The following is a 15,111-nucleotide window of genomic DNA, read 5'->3' as shown; positions in this document are numbered from 1 at the left end:
GCTTTACCCTGCCCCATTGCCACTGTCCGCCCCACAAAGGCCTGTTCCACACTAACAGATGGGTTGAATCCTCCTGCCCTATCCTGGTCACCCGCCTTGTCCTGTCTCTCAGCAAGGGAAGGTCCCTGATCCATGAGGTGTGGACTTTGGCACAGGTCCTTGGATGGACTGAGCTCACGTGCTGCGGGTGCAGGCAGGGCTGCCTGCGCTGCTGGGTGCAGCTGACGAATGCTTTTGTGTTGGTTCCGCTTTACACAAATACCAAGGTGCAAACTCAGCAATAAAATCTCTGCTGCAGGCAGCCCCAGGGTTCTTCAGGGTTGGCTGAGTGACCAAGATGTACAGAACGTGACAAGGGTCTGCTGGCCACCAGGTCGCCGCTGCATCCTACCATGCAAGGTATGGCCAGATCCTGGCCTTAGTGAGCACCATGCGAACAAGACAGAGGGCCACACCATACTTGGATACTGTTGCACACACTAACCTGGGAGGACATCTTCAGCGAGGAATCTGGGCAAGGGGAAGCTACTCTAGGCAGGATAATATCCTCCGTTGCAGTTTTAGCCCTCAGTTTTTGAGTGACAGTGTTCTGTGCTTGTGCTCCCTGCAACCACGGTGACACATTACCCTGATAATGGGCTACTATGGTCCATACCACACAGTACTGACCCTGACAAGTTTTACATCAGCAACTAAAGATCCTGGGCCAATTCCCTGGCCTCTATCATAGCCAGGGTCCTTAATCAGCAGGTTTCTCTAGCCTCTACCAGCCCAGATGCATCCCTGCAGCAAGTCAGGACAATATGAGTAGAAGTTAGTGTAATGATTTTCATCACCTAGCCCCAGCAAGATGAGTTCAAGGAAATACTCGAATTCAGAGAGATGAAGACCAATGCAAAATCACAGCCTGTGAACCACAGCTCAGATCCCCGACGGTGCTGCATGGCACTGATTCACCTGCCTCCTGGGAGGTCAGATAACATGTGAGCCTGCAGATACCCACTAACTGACTCTGCCAGGGTGGAAGTGTGCAGCCTGCATAGGAAGAGCCCAGCCCCGGGGCTGCCCTGGAATTCTGGCACCAAGGAAGCCCATTAAAAAGCAGTCCCAGCACACTATAATTCCTCTGGGGTCTCCTGGACACACCAGGGCTCAGCTCATGGCTTCAAAGGTTTTTGTTCAGCACCAGCACCCATATACACTACAGTGAGGACACGGCATCTGTGCAAAGAGAGATGGCTAACTGCTGCCCCCAGGCACACTGCCCCCTCCACAGAGGAATGATAGGGCCGCTGTGGAGGCTTTCTCAGCACACCAAGGCTTGTTGCTCTCCATTCCCAAACAGAGCTTCATCCCACCACAACCCAGCTGATACTTGAGTGTCTTGAGCCCTGGTATGGACATTAGCTCAATTTCTCTCTGATAAACCTACTGCATCCTGCATGTGGTAAAGACACACAGCAACCTTGCATCAGGAGAGCAGCAAAACCTTTTGCAGGGAGAGGAGTGAGCACTTCTTACCTGTTTCTGAAGGTTCTCCAGAGACATGCAGGTCTGGCTCTTCCTGCTCTGTCACTGCCAGCAGAAGCATGAGGACCAGGAGAAATGTCCATCGTAAGTCCATGTTTGCTTATGCACCTGGGGCAGGACTGAGGTCTCAGCCCCAGTGGCTGCCTCACAGCACACCAGTCTGATTACAAGAGTTGTGAGGACAGAAAGGAAGCAGCCACACAGAGTAATCACATATGGTGCAAGAGGCTTCCTCATTGGAGAGGGAAATTCCGCCAGTGTCAGTGCTGCTTTCGTTCTCTTCTGTGCACCAGGGCAACTTCACGCCCCTTTTGCAGTCTTATTGCTCTCTGATCTCTTATCTGAGAACCACAGTTTTCAGGTCTTGTGGAAGGAGCAGCTACTAGCCACAGCAGCTGGGTTGTCTCCTCTCCTGGAAGAGATCTCAGGGGTCCTAGCTGTGAAGAAAATTAACTCTGTCTCACAGAGGTGGGGCTGACAGGTTGGTAGTTCCTGGGGTCCTCCTTTCCACACTTTTAAAAAATGCATGTGATGTTTCACCTGGCTGCCACAACTTCTCAAATACCGTGGAGAGTGGTTTTGCAACTACATCATTCCATCAGGACTCTGGGATGCATGTTGGCAGGTCCCATATACTCAGGTATGTCCAAGTTCCCCAAGTGGTCATGAATCTGATTGAGAGCAGCCCTGCCAAGAAGGACTTGGGGGTACTGGTGGATGAAAAGCTGGATGTGACCAGTGATGTGCGCTTGCAGCCCAGAAGGCCAATTGTATCTTGGGCTGCATCACAAGGAGCGTGTCCAGCAGGTGGAAGGAGGTGATTCTACCCCTCTGCTCCGCTCCAGTGAGACCCCACCTGGAGTCCTGTGTCCAGCTCTGGAGCCCTCAGTACAGGACAGACATGGACCTGTTGGAGAGGGGCCAGAGGAGAGACAGAAGTGATCCGAGGGCTGGAACAGCTGTTGTGAGGACAGGCTGAGAGAGTTGGGGTATTCAGCCTGGAGAAGAGAAGGCTCCAGGGAGACCTTATTGTGGCTCTTCAGTACTTAAAGGGGTTCTATAAGAAAGATGGGGACAGACTTTTCCACAGGGCCTGTTGCAGTAATTCAAGTAGTGATAGTTTTAGATTAAAGGAGGGTAGATTCAGCCTAGACATGAGGAAGAAACTTTTTACAGTGAGAGCGGTGAAACACTGGCACAGGTTGCCCAGAGAGGTGGTCAATGCCCCATCCCTGTAGACATTCAAGGCCAGGCTGGATGGGGCTCTGAGCAACCTGATCTAGTTGAAGATGTTCCTGCTGATTGCCAGTGGCTGGACTAGATAAGCTTTGAAGGTCCCTTCCAACCCTAACTATTCTATAATTCTATTGTTATTTATGAACTGTGCTGGTTCATGACTAGGGTTTTGCAGGAAGATGTAGCTTCCACATTCACATGGTGAAGTTAAGCAGAGACTACATCAGGGTGACCCTCACCTTGTTACTGCCTGATAAGTACTGTGATAAAAAGGACTTCTGAAGTGCGCTCATGATCTTAATTGCCTGGTAGTGCCTGCCATGGGCAAGAAATCAGATGCTTGGGAAGAAGCTGCCGAAAACACTGGGGACCTGGAACCGCAGTGCTGTAGCAGGTTGTGTTACCAACACATGCTGAGAGTGGGGATGACCATGAAGGGGTGAGAAGGTGGCACAGACATGGCAGTGAGCAAGGAAAGGGCTGCCAGTGAGTCTCTCTCTGCAGCTGGAGGTTGGTGGCACTGGCCATGGGAGCAGACCGGACCACCAGAGATGGCACAGAGCAGGAGTTGGTGAATTTGTGCTTCAGCTTCCCCAGCCACTCAGAAGCCCTTACTGGATGTGCTTGGCCTGCATTCCAGCTGAAATACACAGCTGGGAGAAACACAAGCCCTGAAATATTCTCTGAGGCTTTGAAGCAGGGCTGCAGCCCCTTGTGGTGTCCTTCCTCTTTATTGTGTTCTTCAGCAAGGGACAGTGCTCCCAAGCCTGGGATCAGGCTCCGCTTTCTGCTGATGCATATCCTCCACTGAATTGGTGCACCCTGCAACACCTTTACTTGGCAGCACTGCACAGACCAGCATGGGGTGGCCCTGTCCAGATACACACTCCTCAGACTCCCAAAAAAATCTGACCATGAGCAAAACATGACAGAAGTCATGCTTTATTTCTTTCTGCAATTATGGTGCTTGAGAGCGGATGCTCCGTCAGTCTTTTACCTCTCAAGGACAGAGCTGGAGTCTGCCCAGCAGCCTTTCTTGTGCCCTCCTGTGCTCAGAAAGGCCATTTCAGCCTCTTCTCCCTTACCTGCGTTTCATCTCTTCGTACAACAGAACTGGTAGGACCACTGGTTCCCCCTAGGAACCAGCCTTCTTATTTACTTTGCTTAGATACGAAGCTGACCCATGGAGAGTTACCGATACCCAAACACACTTGCCCTGGCCAAAGTGCCCTGGGGCTGCAAGTGCACAGTCAGGACCATGCATTGCAGCAGGACACAGCCCAGAAGGTAGCTGGGAGGTGGTTGTGCTCTGCCTTGGGTGGGAGGCTTGTGGAGTGGGGAGAAGCAATGGCTCTTCTGCATCCAACAGTAGCAGCAACTCGGGCGGGACTTCTCCCTGCCCCTTGATGCTGCTGGGTCTTCCAAGAAATAGTCAAAGAGCTGTGAAAGCAAGCCATCTCAGTAGGAGTAGGTTCCTAATTTGGAGCATCTTTGGAAAATGAGTAGGGAAATTTCATATATTAAAAAGAACTAAACCAATCACCTCCCCTGTCCCTCTGTTCACCACTTCCAGCACAACCACGGTCAGCTCCTATATTAACATTACATGGCATCTAAAAAAGCCCTCCACTACCCCATCTGAAACCTCAAAAGCCATGAGGAAGTGTGTCACAAGCAGTTGCCAGGAAGCCCTCTCGCTCTCTCACTCTTCACACTTCCCCTTGCTCCACACCAGAAAAATCCAGCCTTGAGCATAACCCAGGCTCTTGCACAGAAGATGAGCACTGTTGCAAGGTGGTGCCACCTTGCCCAGCAGGTCCAGCAGCTACATGCTCTGGTCACACAAAGCAAACCCAAAGCCACAAAGCTTTAGCTTATTTGCAGTAAGACAGGACACAGGTGTCCCTGGGTTTCTTGGTTTGGTAGGTCCCACTGTCTCCCCCATGTCATCTGCTGCAGAATGCAGCCGGTAGACCTGGCACAGCTGGGAGGATGCGGAGGGTGTATTTAGGCAGGGCGTATTTCAGCAGGGTGTATTTCAGCAGGGTGTATTTCAGCAGGGTGTAGGCAGGGAGCTGCATCCTACTGTGATGCCAAGGTCCAGGCATACTGCCACGCACCTGTCCCATTTTGCCACAAATCTCGCAGTGTACTGGCATTTAAACCTCGTTTTGCAGCAGACTTGTCACCATGGGGGATATCCTTCCCCTGTTACGAGAACATGCTCTCCTGTCAACCCTACGGACTTCGTGGCAGATTTGAAGCTCTTTATGTGTTTGCAAAAAGGACTGCTGACTGCTTCTACTGGCTGTTCTTTGCTCTCTTTTCTCTTCATCTTATTGAGCTTTTACATCTTATCTGCCTGATACTATTTTTTGTCATCTATAAATTACTTCACCTCTTTGAAGGCCCTCTCTGTGTCAAATAACCTCTGGCCCTGGTGGTTAGTGCTGCTGGTTCCTCTCTACCGTTAGATACCAGGATCCCTGAAAGGCTACTTTAAATCTTTGCAAGGTTGCTGGACACTGTGACCATGCTGCTTCTTTTAGATTAATTTTACCCACGTTTCCTCATTTCTTGTATTTCCCCTTTCTGAAACTGAACCAACATGCCACTGGACTTTTCAACCTTTGGTGATTATGCAGAGTCATGGAAATGAAGCATGTTGTGGCTGTCACCAGCAGGCAGCCCATTCCTGATAACGTGTTCGGCCCAGTTCAGCACAGAGCACAGTTCCCCATCTTCTTCCCTGGCTTTGTGGTGCATGTGGAATAGCCACACACCAACACTCCATGTGCCTCTGCCTGGTATTGCCAACCAGCCATCGGGATGCTTGAGGACCAACAGCAGCATACTATACCTTGCTTTTTCATAGAATCATAAAATCATTTTGGTTGGAAGAGACCATCAAGAACACCAAGTCCAGCCATTAACCCAACACTGGCACAAAACCATGTCCCTAGGAACCTCATCTACACATCTTTTAAACACTCCCAGGAATGGTGACTCAACCACTTCCATGGGCAGCCTGTTCCAGTGCTTTGCAACCCTTTCTGTGAATGTTTTTTTTTTCCTAATATCCAATCTAAACCTCCCCTGGTGTCCTGGTTTTGTTAAAAAAAGACCAATTCTCTTTTAGCGATTTTTTCTTTCAGCTAAGTTCTTCTAGGTGGCTGTACTTTTCTGAGTTTTAGCCTTCATATTTTTCCTCGGATGCTGTACTCAGTGCTGAGAAGAGACCAACGGAATGCTGAAGAAGCTCGTGTTTAGATTTATTACTATGGGAGCCAAGAAAGACTGATAAGTTTTCCCACGTTCTGTTGTGAGAGGAGCGTGTTTGAGCAGGGGAGGATGGAAGAGGTGACTAGAACTGGCCAACAGAAGTATTCTATCGCGTAATCGTCATACCCCCTATATAAGAGGGTGATCACAGGGGTCACTCTCTCTTTGACCATGGCCGGCATCTAGAGAGCACCCTGTCTGTCTGCCTGTGCTCTACAGGCCTCAGGCCCTGCATCCCTGCAGCCAGGTTCCAGTTTGCTGTGCAGTCCCACTCATGACTTCTGGGGTCCTGAGCTGCACCTGCTGGAGCCGCCAGCTCCGCACACCCAGCTCCACCGCTGGAGTGACGCCAACTGCACATCGAGCATTCGAGATTGGTTTTTGTATATTTTGTATATATTCTCTATTTATTAGTAGCATTCCTTTAAAACTCTCCAACTTGAAGTCTAAGTCTCTCTTCCTTTCCTCTTATCTTTCCAATCATCTTTCCCATCTAAAGGAAAGGGGTGGCGGGAAGTAAGGGGATAACAGGGAGCGTCTGCCACGGTTTATTGCTGCCTTGCCTTAAACCGTGACACCTGGTGCAACTTGAGGCCATTTCCTCTCATCCTATCACTTGTAACTTGGGAGAAGACACCAACACGCTCCATGCTACAACCTCCTTTCAGGTAGTTGCAGACAGTGATTAGGTCTCCCCTCAGCCTCTTCCAGGATAAACAGCCCCAGTTCCCTCAGCTGCTCTTCATCAGACTTGTGCTCCAGACCCTTCACCAGCTCCATTCTCTCCTCTGAAATCTTTCCAGCACCTTTTGGTTGGGATCCCAGTTCCCAAACGTTATCTGTGGTGCAAAGAGGTTTGCATCTCTCCTCTTTGCATCTCAGTCGCTGAGGCCACAGCTCAGTGGATGTGCTCCTGCCTTTTCCCAGCCTCCTGCCTGCAGATGGAAGGTGGTGCTTGCACCCACACATGCTATTCCCCTGCATGATGCTCTCTAGGAGCACCACCTGGCTTGCCAGTCCTCACCTAAATCTCCCCTGTCCCCTCACCCATGGACCACGCACAGCTGCTTGTGCACAGAGACTGGTTCTTGGGCCATGAGCATCGCGGTAAGGGGAAACAGGAGCTCTGGGGCATGAAAGCCACTCATTAGTAATGCTGCCACTGAAGTTCATTCAGAGGAAACATCGTGGGTTTCATTGTACACATGGGGGCACTGAGGCAGAGAGGAAGCCAGCGAAGGGGCCAAGGAAGGGATTGTGCACGGCAAACACCAGTTTCAGCGCTCACTCCCAGGATGGTATAACTGCAGCTCTGTCCTTCATCCCGCTGGAAGGGAACCAGGCTGTGCCCCAGCCTCTAGTCCTGTCTCAGCACTCCTGGGCTACTGCCATGAGCAGGGTCACAGCGACTAAGGACCTGTGAAACCACTCCCATGACCCCAAGCTGTGACAGCCACCATGCAGGGAGCTGGCCTGTACCCAGGCTATGCTGCAGCTAGGCTAGTCTGAAAGCTGGATGTTACAGAATCACAGAATGGCTGGGTTTGGAAGGGATCTCTGGAGATCATCCAGTCCAACCCACCTGCTAAAGCAGGTTCACCAGAGCAGATCACACAGGAATGTGTCCAGGTGGGTTTGAGTGTCTCCGGAGAAGGAGACTCCACAACCTCTCTGGGCAGCCTGTTCCAGTGCTCTGGCACCCTCAAAGCAAAGAAGCTTCTCCTCATATTCAGATGGACCCTCCTATGCTTCAGCCTATACCTGTTGCCCCTCATACTACTGTTGGGCACCACTGAAGAGTCTGGTCCCATCCTCTTGACACCCACCCTTGAGATATTTATCAGCATTGACAAGATCTCCTCTCAGCTTCTCTTCTCCAGGCTGAAAAGACCCAGATCCCTCAGTCTTTCCTCGTAAGAAGGAATCATCTTTGTAGCCCTCCACTGGAGTTTCTCCAGTAATTCCTTGTCCTTCTTAAACTGTGGAGCCAAGAACTGGACACAGAACTTCAGATGGAGCTGCCTCAGGGCAGAGTAAGGGGGAGGATAACCTCCCTCAGCTGTCTGGTCATATTCTCCTTAAGGCACCCCAGAATACCATTAGATGTTCAGCTGTTTTGGGCATGCACAAAGCTCTTGGGGGTTAGTATGAGCTCATATATGGTTTGATGTCCCCAAAGCAGTGGTTGCAGAGGTGTCAGAACAACCTGCATGCCCACACTCAGCCTGGCACCCCCTGCCCTGTATGGCATGGCTGCTGAGGGTTTTGGGGATGTGTCACTAACTGCTGGATGCTGGCAGGGTGAGCACTGGTTTTGGCTTCCAGGAGAGACATGAGGAGGAAAGGCATTTCCCCTCACCCCTTCCCAATATGTGCCTGAAAATCTCCCATGCTAATGTGATACCTTCTTTGTTCTCCATCAGGTGCCACACAGTTGTGGTGACATGACATTCACACTTCTCTGCAAGGCCTGACACTGGCTGCTTGCTACCAGCACCGTGTGATGAGACACTTTGCTTTCTTGTGAGCCTTGCTGGCTGGCATGGTTTGTGGTCTGTCCTTAATAACTGTTCATAACATCGTGGCTCAGCCATGGGGTTACTCCTCTGAAGACAGCTCTCTTGCTGTGGCTGCAGACCTCCAGGGCCTTGTGCTCACCCTGGGGCTGCCTGTCCTGACTGCATGTGCATCCCTGTCCCGCCTCCCCATGACTGTCCTGATTCCATGTGCATTGCTTCAGTCCTGGCAGTCATCCAGGGGCCATGCTCACAGCCCTCAGCCTGGAGATGAGCCAGACAATGATGACCTAGGCAGAGAAGGTCCAAGGGGACTTGCCAGGACCCCTGGCACCAGCAGGTCTCTGCCTCTCAGCTGGGGCTTGTCTCTGGAGGTGTTGAAGTCATGTAGATGGGGTTCTTAGGGACATGGTTTAGAGGAGGACTTCACAGTGCTAGGTTGGACTTGACGATCTTAAATGTCTTTTCTAACCAAAATGATTCAATGATTCTGTGTCCCTCAGTGATTCTATGTCCCTATGCACACGTCATGTCTGGACTCCCACTGCACCTTTAATTTGCCTCCAGCCATGCTGTCACCCCACGCCTTTACCTCCCACACCACTGGGTCCCATAGTCCCCTGCCACGACCTCAGAGCAGATCCCTCTTCCATGAAGCTGGGCTCCTCTTTGCTACCCATATACTATATGCTCTGTTTCCAGGGTTCAGCCTGAGAGCGCAGCACTTCTTTGCCAAGATCTCCACCATGATGTGCAAGGATGCCAGAAGCACCTTTGCCAAGCAGGGGCTGAAGTTGCCTTCAACGAACAGGAGTGAAGGACACTGCTGCTGCTCCAGGACCCTGCACAGGGGACATGTGAAGGGCAGGACTGACTGTGCATCTTGCTGCTGGTCCAGAGCTGTCCCTGGGCTCGCTCTGCACCTCAGGACATTTGAAGTTGGCACTGGTGATGGGGTGGCACTGGTGATGGGGCTGGCAGTTCCTCTGTCCCATGCCTGTGGAGGGCAGGGGGATATGGAGCCAGTGCTGGCAGGCAGCCTGCACTAGGAGGTTGGGAAGGAACTTTATTTAGTGCAGTGACAAAGTCAGGGACCTGCACTGTTCACTAGTGAAGGGTTGCTGCGTTTGGGTTCAGGGAAGCACCCAGGAGGGGTGATGGATACAGCATGACCATCTAACCTGCTCCCATCTCCTCTGGAGGTGCTCACAAGGCTGTGGACCAGCACTAATCCCTCTCTCCATCACCACCAGCAACCCATAGCACCCACCTTGCTGCTGCTGTGTCCCAGCCAAACGGGTACCAAGGGATGCTGAGGTCCCTGTGCCAGGGGCTGGCTGAGCTGGCCTCCCCACAACAGGATCGGCTCCAGGACACAGCAGCACCCGGCAGCTCCTCTCCCGGCTCTGCCTGCCTCCAGAGCCTCATGGCTCTGTATCCCCATCAGGATCCCACAGGTGACCCTCTGGGACCAGGACACCAGCAAGGCCACCCAACCACAGCAGCAGCAGTGGCAGCCACTGCCCCATACACATTGCTGCATGTCTTCCAGCCATGCAGGCTTCACAGTTTCATGTCCTGTGCTCAGCCCCAGATGGGGACAGGCTATCTGGTAACCACCAACCAGACGCAGCTTGAGTTTGGCCAGATGACACTGAAGAAGATTTCAACAGCTGCAAACACTGTAGCAACAACCCCAAATCCAGACTTTGACACCATAACCAGCCCACTACCGTCCCCCTGCATCCCGGGCTGCCCTGGCAGTGAACACACAGTGAGCCGTTCTGTGTCAGTCCTGGCAGCACAGGCTGCTGGAAATCCCCTCTGCCACGGTGGGGCTGACTCAGCTCATGGGGCTATTTGCCAGCACACGGTCCATTTCCCCTTTTGGGTCAGCCCATGCACGTGGGGAGAACAGCCTGGCTCCATGCAGTTTGTAAACAGCCTGACCACCACTCCCTCTGAGAGACTGGTTAAAGTCCTGGCTGCTCCACGTGTCTCCATGCCAGGACTGGAGTTAACGCTTCTTCACTTCTGGATGTTTTTTCCGCTGTTTTGACTCACTCCACCACCACAGATGATTTGTCCACATGGTCGCAAGGAACTCCAGCATGGCATCCTTGCAGCAAAAGCTGGAGCCTTAAGCAGAGTTCTTCCATTCTCCTGGGAGCTACTGGGGTGTAAAGGGAAGGAATGGGCTCTTGGGGCTCATTCCTGCTGGACTTGGAGGTCCAATTCTTGTCCAAGTCTAAGTTTTAAAGCCCTGGAGACTGTCCTTGTGGGTGACCCAGAGCCACTGAGCCTTGTGGCAAGGCTGTCCCAGGCTCTGGGTCCCAGCTTGGGTGCCACAGCCCCACAACCCATACTTCACTGCCTCCTTCCTGGGATGCTCAGAATTACCTGCTGCTGCCTGTGGGTTAAAATTTCCAGTTTGGTTGCACCTATGGACACTTTACTGACAATACATGGAGCACCCTGGGGAAGCAGATGCCCAACTGAAATGGTGTGAGCTTTTGTCTGAATTCTGCTTGGTCCCCCTCCAGCACGCACAAGGAACCTCAAACAACACCGCCTCTCCAAGACATACCATCATCTGATGATGTGATGTAGTTCCCCAAGCCTGAACTGACAGGTCTGATAGCTGGGGACATAGTATCTCCTTCTGAAGGTCTGCTGTTGGCTGTGGTGGAGGCTGGATGAAGCCTGCAGTGCTGTGTCCCAGCACAGATAACCCTCAGACCCTTCTCAGGGACGGGCTGAAATCACAAGGCTGCATAGCAGGGAGTTCAATCAGCACCTTTTTTATTAATATGCATCATAAATAAAGAAATAAATAAAGGCGAGACACCTTGTTCTAACAGGGAAATACAAATTAAATACGGTGCAATATCAGCTAAGCGATGTACAAGCAGGAGGTAACCTTGCAAGACCAGGGCCCCTCACCATGGAAAAGCCAGCCCAGGCACGATGCTGTGAGCAGCGTCAACCTGGCCAAGGTACCAAATACTGGCATGGCCTTTCATTAACACTGTTCTCCACCTGACAGGCAGGTGATGATCCCCAACCGAGCGGGCGGCATGAACATGGCAAGGGGTCGCCTGGCATTGCCTCTCCCGAGGACCCCAGGACCCCCAACATCCCCTTGTGCTCGTGCACGACACTTGTCCCCCCCCTCCCCACCCCATGGCACTGCTCAGCAAGATCAGAAACCCTATGCCAAGGGGAGCACCACCCCTCCCTCCCTGGCTCCCTCTGGGAGCCCCCCCGATCTACCTGCCAGGAGCACTGCCCCCAACTCCAAAGAGCATCCCTAGCTCAGACAGGGACCCTGCCCTCACCCCCCCCCCTCCAACCCCCCTCCACTGAGCATCCCAGGGCTTCCCAGGCACTGGCTCTGTGCTCTGCATGGAGGGCACAGGGCCACCCCAAAAAACACCCACCTCTGAGAAGGGTGGCACCACCTGTCCCGGATCTATGTAACACTGAACATCCATACGCCTTCCTCACAACCCCACACACCCCTCTGCTCCACACACACACACTTGCCCCATTCCCCCTCCCCTGGCTGTGGTCAGGCACAGTCCCCAGCCCTGCAGCCTGGCAGTATTGGGCCCCTTCTCTCTAAAACCCACCGGGCACCACTGTAACACATCAGAACAGGGCTGCTCCAGCATGGGGGAACCTACCTCGCGGCCCCCCATCAAGCCACAATGCAACCCATCAGCCCAGACTTGCGGAGACCTTCCCAATGAATGGCTGTCCCACCCCTGCAGCTGATGGTGCCAGGGATGCTGAAAGATGCAGACTTCACTGCCACCCAACAGGAGGGGACAGCCAGCACAAAACTGAGCCAGGCAGCAGGGCAGCACTGCCCTGGCCGGGACTGCTTGGGTTCCTGCTATGTACGAGTCCATGGGCTATGGGGTGGTGTGGGGTGGAGGGGTCTCAGGTGGTCCCCGGTGTGGCTGCATGCATGGTGATGCCTGGCAATACAAGGTGCAGCTCACAGAAGACCTCAGGGGCCAAGTTGGCCTTTGGCAGCTGCACAAGGAGGAGCAAGAAGGAACCATCTATGGTTACTGTATTCTGTAATGGCAAGAAAGGTAAGAAACTAGCAAGAAGCTGTGTCTGTTCCTCTGGCAGGGTGGGCTTCCCCAAAGGAGCCTCAGCAGCCCACGGTACTGTGCTTGGCCTCCCAGCCACGTCAATAGTCCTCGTCCTCTGGGTGGGTGACATACATGATGGGCACCAACCCCTTCTCACAGCCGAGGCTGCACTGCAACCAGTCACCATCCACCTTGGAGATGACCTGCAGGATGTCCCCCTTATTGAAGCTCAGCTGTCCTGCCTCGGTGGCAATGTGATGGCAAAGAGCTTTCACCTCGCTGCAGACAAAAAAAGAGGAGAAAGGGTTAGTTCACCACAGGAGACTAATCCTGCTGAAGCCGAGGGACCACCATGGGCACAGAGAAGCGAGGAAAACATGCCCTGCTTCCCTACACAGCCAGGCTCCCAGATGCCCCTTGCCTGCAGACTGCAGAGTTGGGGTGGATGGATGCGCAAGCTACATCACTGCCCCAAAACATCCCCTGTCCCACAAGTACACAGCAGACCAGGCAGAGCCGTGCCAACCACAACCCACCATGTTCCAGGACCCGCAGGATGGCCACGCAGTACCACTCACCATGGAGGGTGAGGAGACAGCCCTCGCGCTGGCCGTGCCACGGGGGGCACCTCAGGTGACTCTGGCTGGGGGGGCTCTGGCTCAGGAGCTGCTTCTCGCCACATGCTTGCCCCAACTGTCTGGGCCACCAGCTGGAACACAGACTTGTCCAAACTCAGCCAGCCAGAGGGCAACCTGCAAGAAGGAGACAAGCAGGTGTTGTCAGGCAAGCAGCTGCTCTCACGGCATGGTCATGCCTTAGAGGTCTGGCTCTGTGCATACAGCACACTGTAGTCCCCAGGCTGTCTCCTGATGGGGGTGGCTCAGCATCCCCCAGACACACCATGGCCTAGGCTGGGAAGCACATTTCCAGGGGCTGTAGAACTAAGAAGAGTGCAGGTTGAGAGGCAAGGCAGGGAGGTCTCAGGTACATGGGGCAACTTAATGGCTCCTCCTCACCTGCTGTGTGCCACAGGGATGGTTCTGTGTTCTGTTCTCTTTTACCATGCATTTTTGGGAGGGATGAAATGATGATGGGGGTGGTGCAGCAGGATCCCATGCCCCAGAGAGGAGGCTTAGGAGCCAAGGCAGGTGTACACCTCAAGCAGGAGAGGAAAACCACTGAGATAGGTTTGAACAAGGTCAGCAGCCAAAGAGGGTAATGGTGGTGTGGTGGGAATTAAGGCAGGCGGGCAGGGCTGAGCAGGAGTGACAGACCTCTCTGTTCACACACTGTCTCTCATGTGCCACCATGGTGCAACAGGTCGATGGTTGGCCCGACCTCCACCAGCACTGCTGCAATCTGAGGTTAACCAGCCCCTTCCAGCCCCAAACCGTCCCCGTCCCTACCTGTTAGGCTGCCTGGGCTCTTTTTGCACCTTCCTGGACCCAAACAAGTGGCCCCACTTGATGGGTTGGCTGCCCTCTGATGCACTGGTGCGGCTCTCCTCTTGAGGGGCTGTGGCTGCTGCTGCTCCCAATGTTTGCTGAAGCCCTGTCTCCTTCTCCTTGCTGCATTTCAGCTCTGTGAGCACCGAGTCTGGGGGGCTGCCCATCCAGAAGGGCCAGCTCCGTTCCTTCACCTCTTCGCTGACCAGTACCTGCTGGGGCTTTTCCAAGGGCTCCTCCACAGGCTGAGGACTTGGCTTGCTGGCAGCCTTGGGCCTCTCCTCCAAGGTGCCCTCAGCAATGGGACAAGCCTCTGCACCCTCCACCACCCCTTCACGGGGGGGTGGTGCCTTATGGGTCTCCGCTGTCCTGGGGACAGCATTCAGAGCCTTCTTCTTCTTCTCATAGCGGATGAACTTCGAGCCTTCAGCTGAGCCCTCGATGTAAATCTGAGAGCTCTGCATGAGCTGGTACCACCAGCCCGCCTGCTTGTCCTTCTTCTCTTCCCACGTACTCTCTTGTACCTTCCTCCGCTCCTCCTCCCTGTCACCGTCTCCACAGGAGGCCCCCACCCCCTTCACCCTCTCACTCGCAGCTTGCTGAGGGCTGTGGCTGGGTGAGATGTCACCATCTCTGGCACCCACTTTGCATGGTTCAGGGGTGACGCTGCAGCCATCGGGATCCTCACTGCTGCCCCGCGTTCGCATCAGCTGCAGGGTGGAGTGTGCAGAAAGCAGCAGGTCCTGCTTCACGCGCAGCAGCTCCTTTTGCTGCTGCTGCTCTTTGCCCATCTGCATCAGGTGGTGCTCGAAAAGGAGGTCTAGGTTGAAGGGCAGCAGGGAGAGAGGCTGGAGCAGGAGCAGCAGCTCCTCGAAAAGAGGCTGGCACACGCTGTGAGACAGGCACAAGAAGCCCACTGGCTGGTAGTGTGCCAGGATGATATCTGTAGGGCAAGAGACATTTATTAGAGGAGACACCCTTACCAGCCACCAAGAA

General features: G+C 53.5%; 2 protein-coding genes across 13 annotated transcripts in view; both read right to left on the bottom strand.

The window, feature by feature from the left end:
• LOC102097950 (receptor-type tyrosine-protein phosphatase kappa) overlaps positions 1 to 1,745 on the bottom strand; it is a 31,004-nt gene extending 29,259 nt beyond the window's left edge. Inside the window, exon 1 of the mRNA XM_065047149.1 lies at positions 1,522 to 1,745. Within this exon, the coding sequence (XP_064903221.1) occupies positions 1,522 to 1,624 (103 nt within the window). The 5' untranslated portion in view covers positions 1,625 to 1,745. The remainder of the gene's footprint in view (positions 1 to 1,521) is intronic.
• A 9,604-nt stretch (positions 1,746 to 11,349) lies between these two features.
• The window catches only part of RUSC2 (RUN and SH3 domain containing 2), a 65,584-nt gene continuing 61,822 nt past the window's right edge, over positions 11,350 to 15,111 (bottom strand). For all 12 annotated transcript variants that reach the window (XM_065047143.1, XM_021295354.2, XM_021295356.2 and 9 more), the window contains 3 exons: positions 14,077 to 15,058; positions 13,249 to 13,422; positions 11,350 to 12,949 (listed from right to left, as the gene is read on the bottom strand). In XM_065047143.1, coding sequence (XP_064903215.1) covers positions 12,769 to 12,949; positions 13,249 to 13,422; positions 14,077 to 15,058 — 1,337 coding nt within the window. In that variant the 3' untranslated portion in view covers positions 11,350 to 12,768. The remainder of the gene's footprint in view (positions 12,950 to 13,248; positions 13,423 to 14,076; positions 15,059 to 15,111) is intronic.

This window comes from Columba livia, chromosome Z (genome assembly GCF_036013475.1).
Source record: "Columba livia isolate bColLiv1 breed racing homer chromosome Z, bColLiv1.pat.W.v2, whole genome shotgun sequence".
NCBI lineage: Eukaryota > Metazoa > Chordata > Aves > Columbiformes > Columbidae > Columba > Columba livia.
This window is presented reverse-complemented; position numbering and strand designations above follow the sequence as displayed.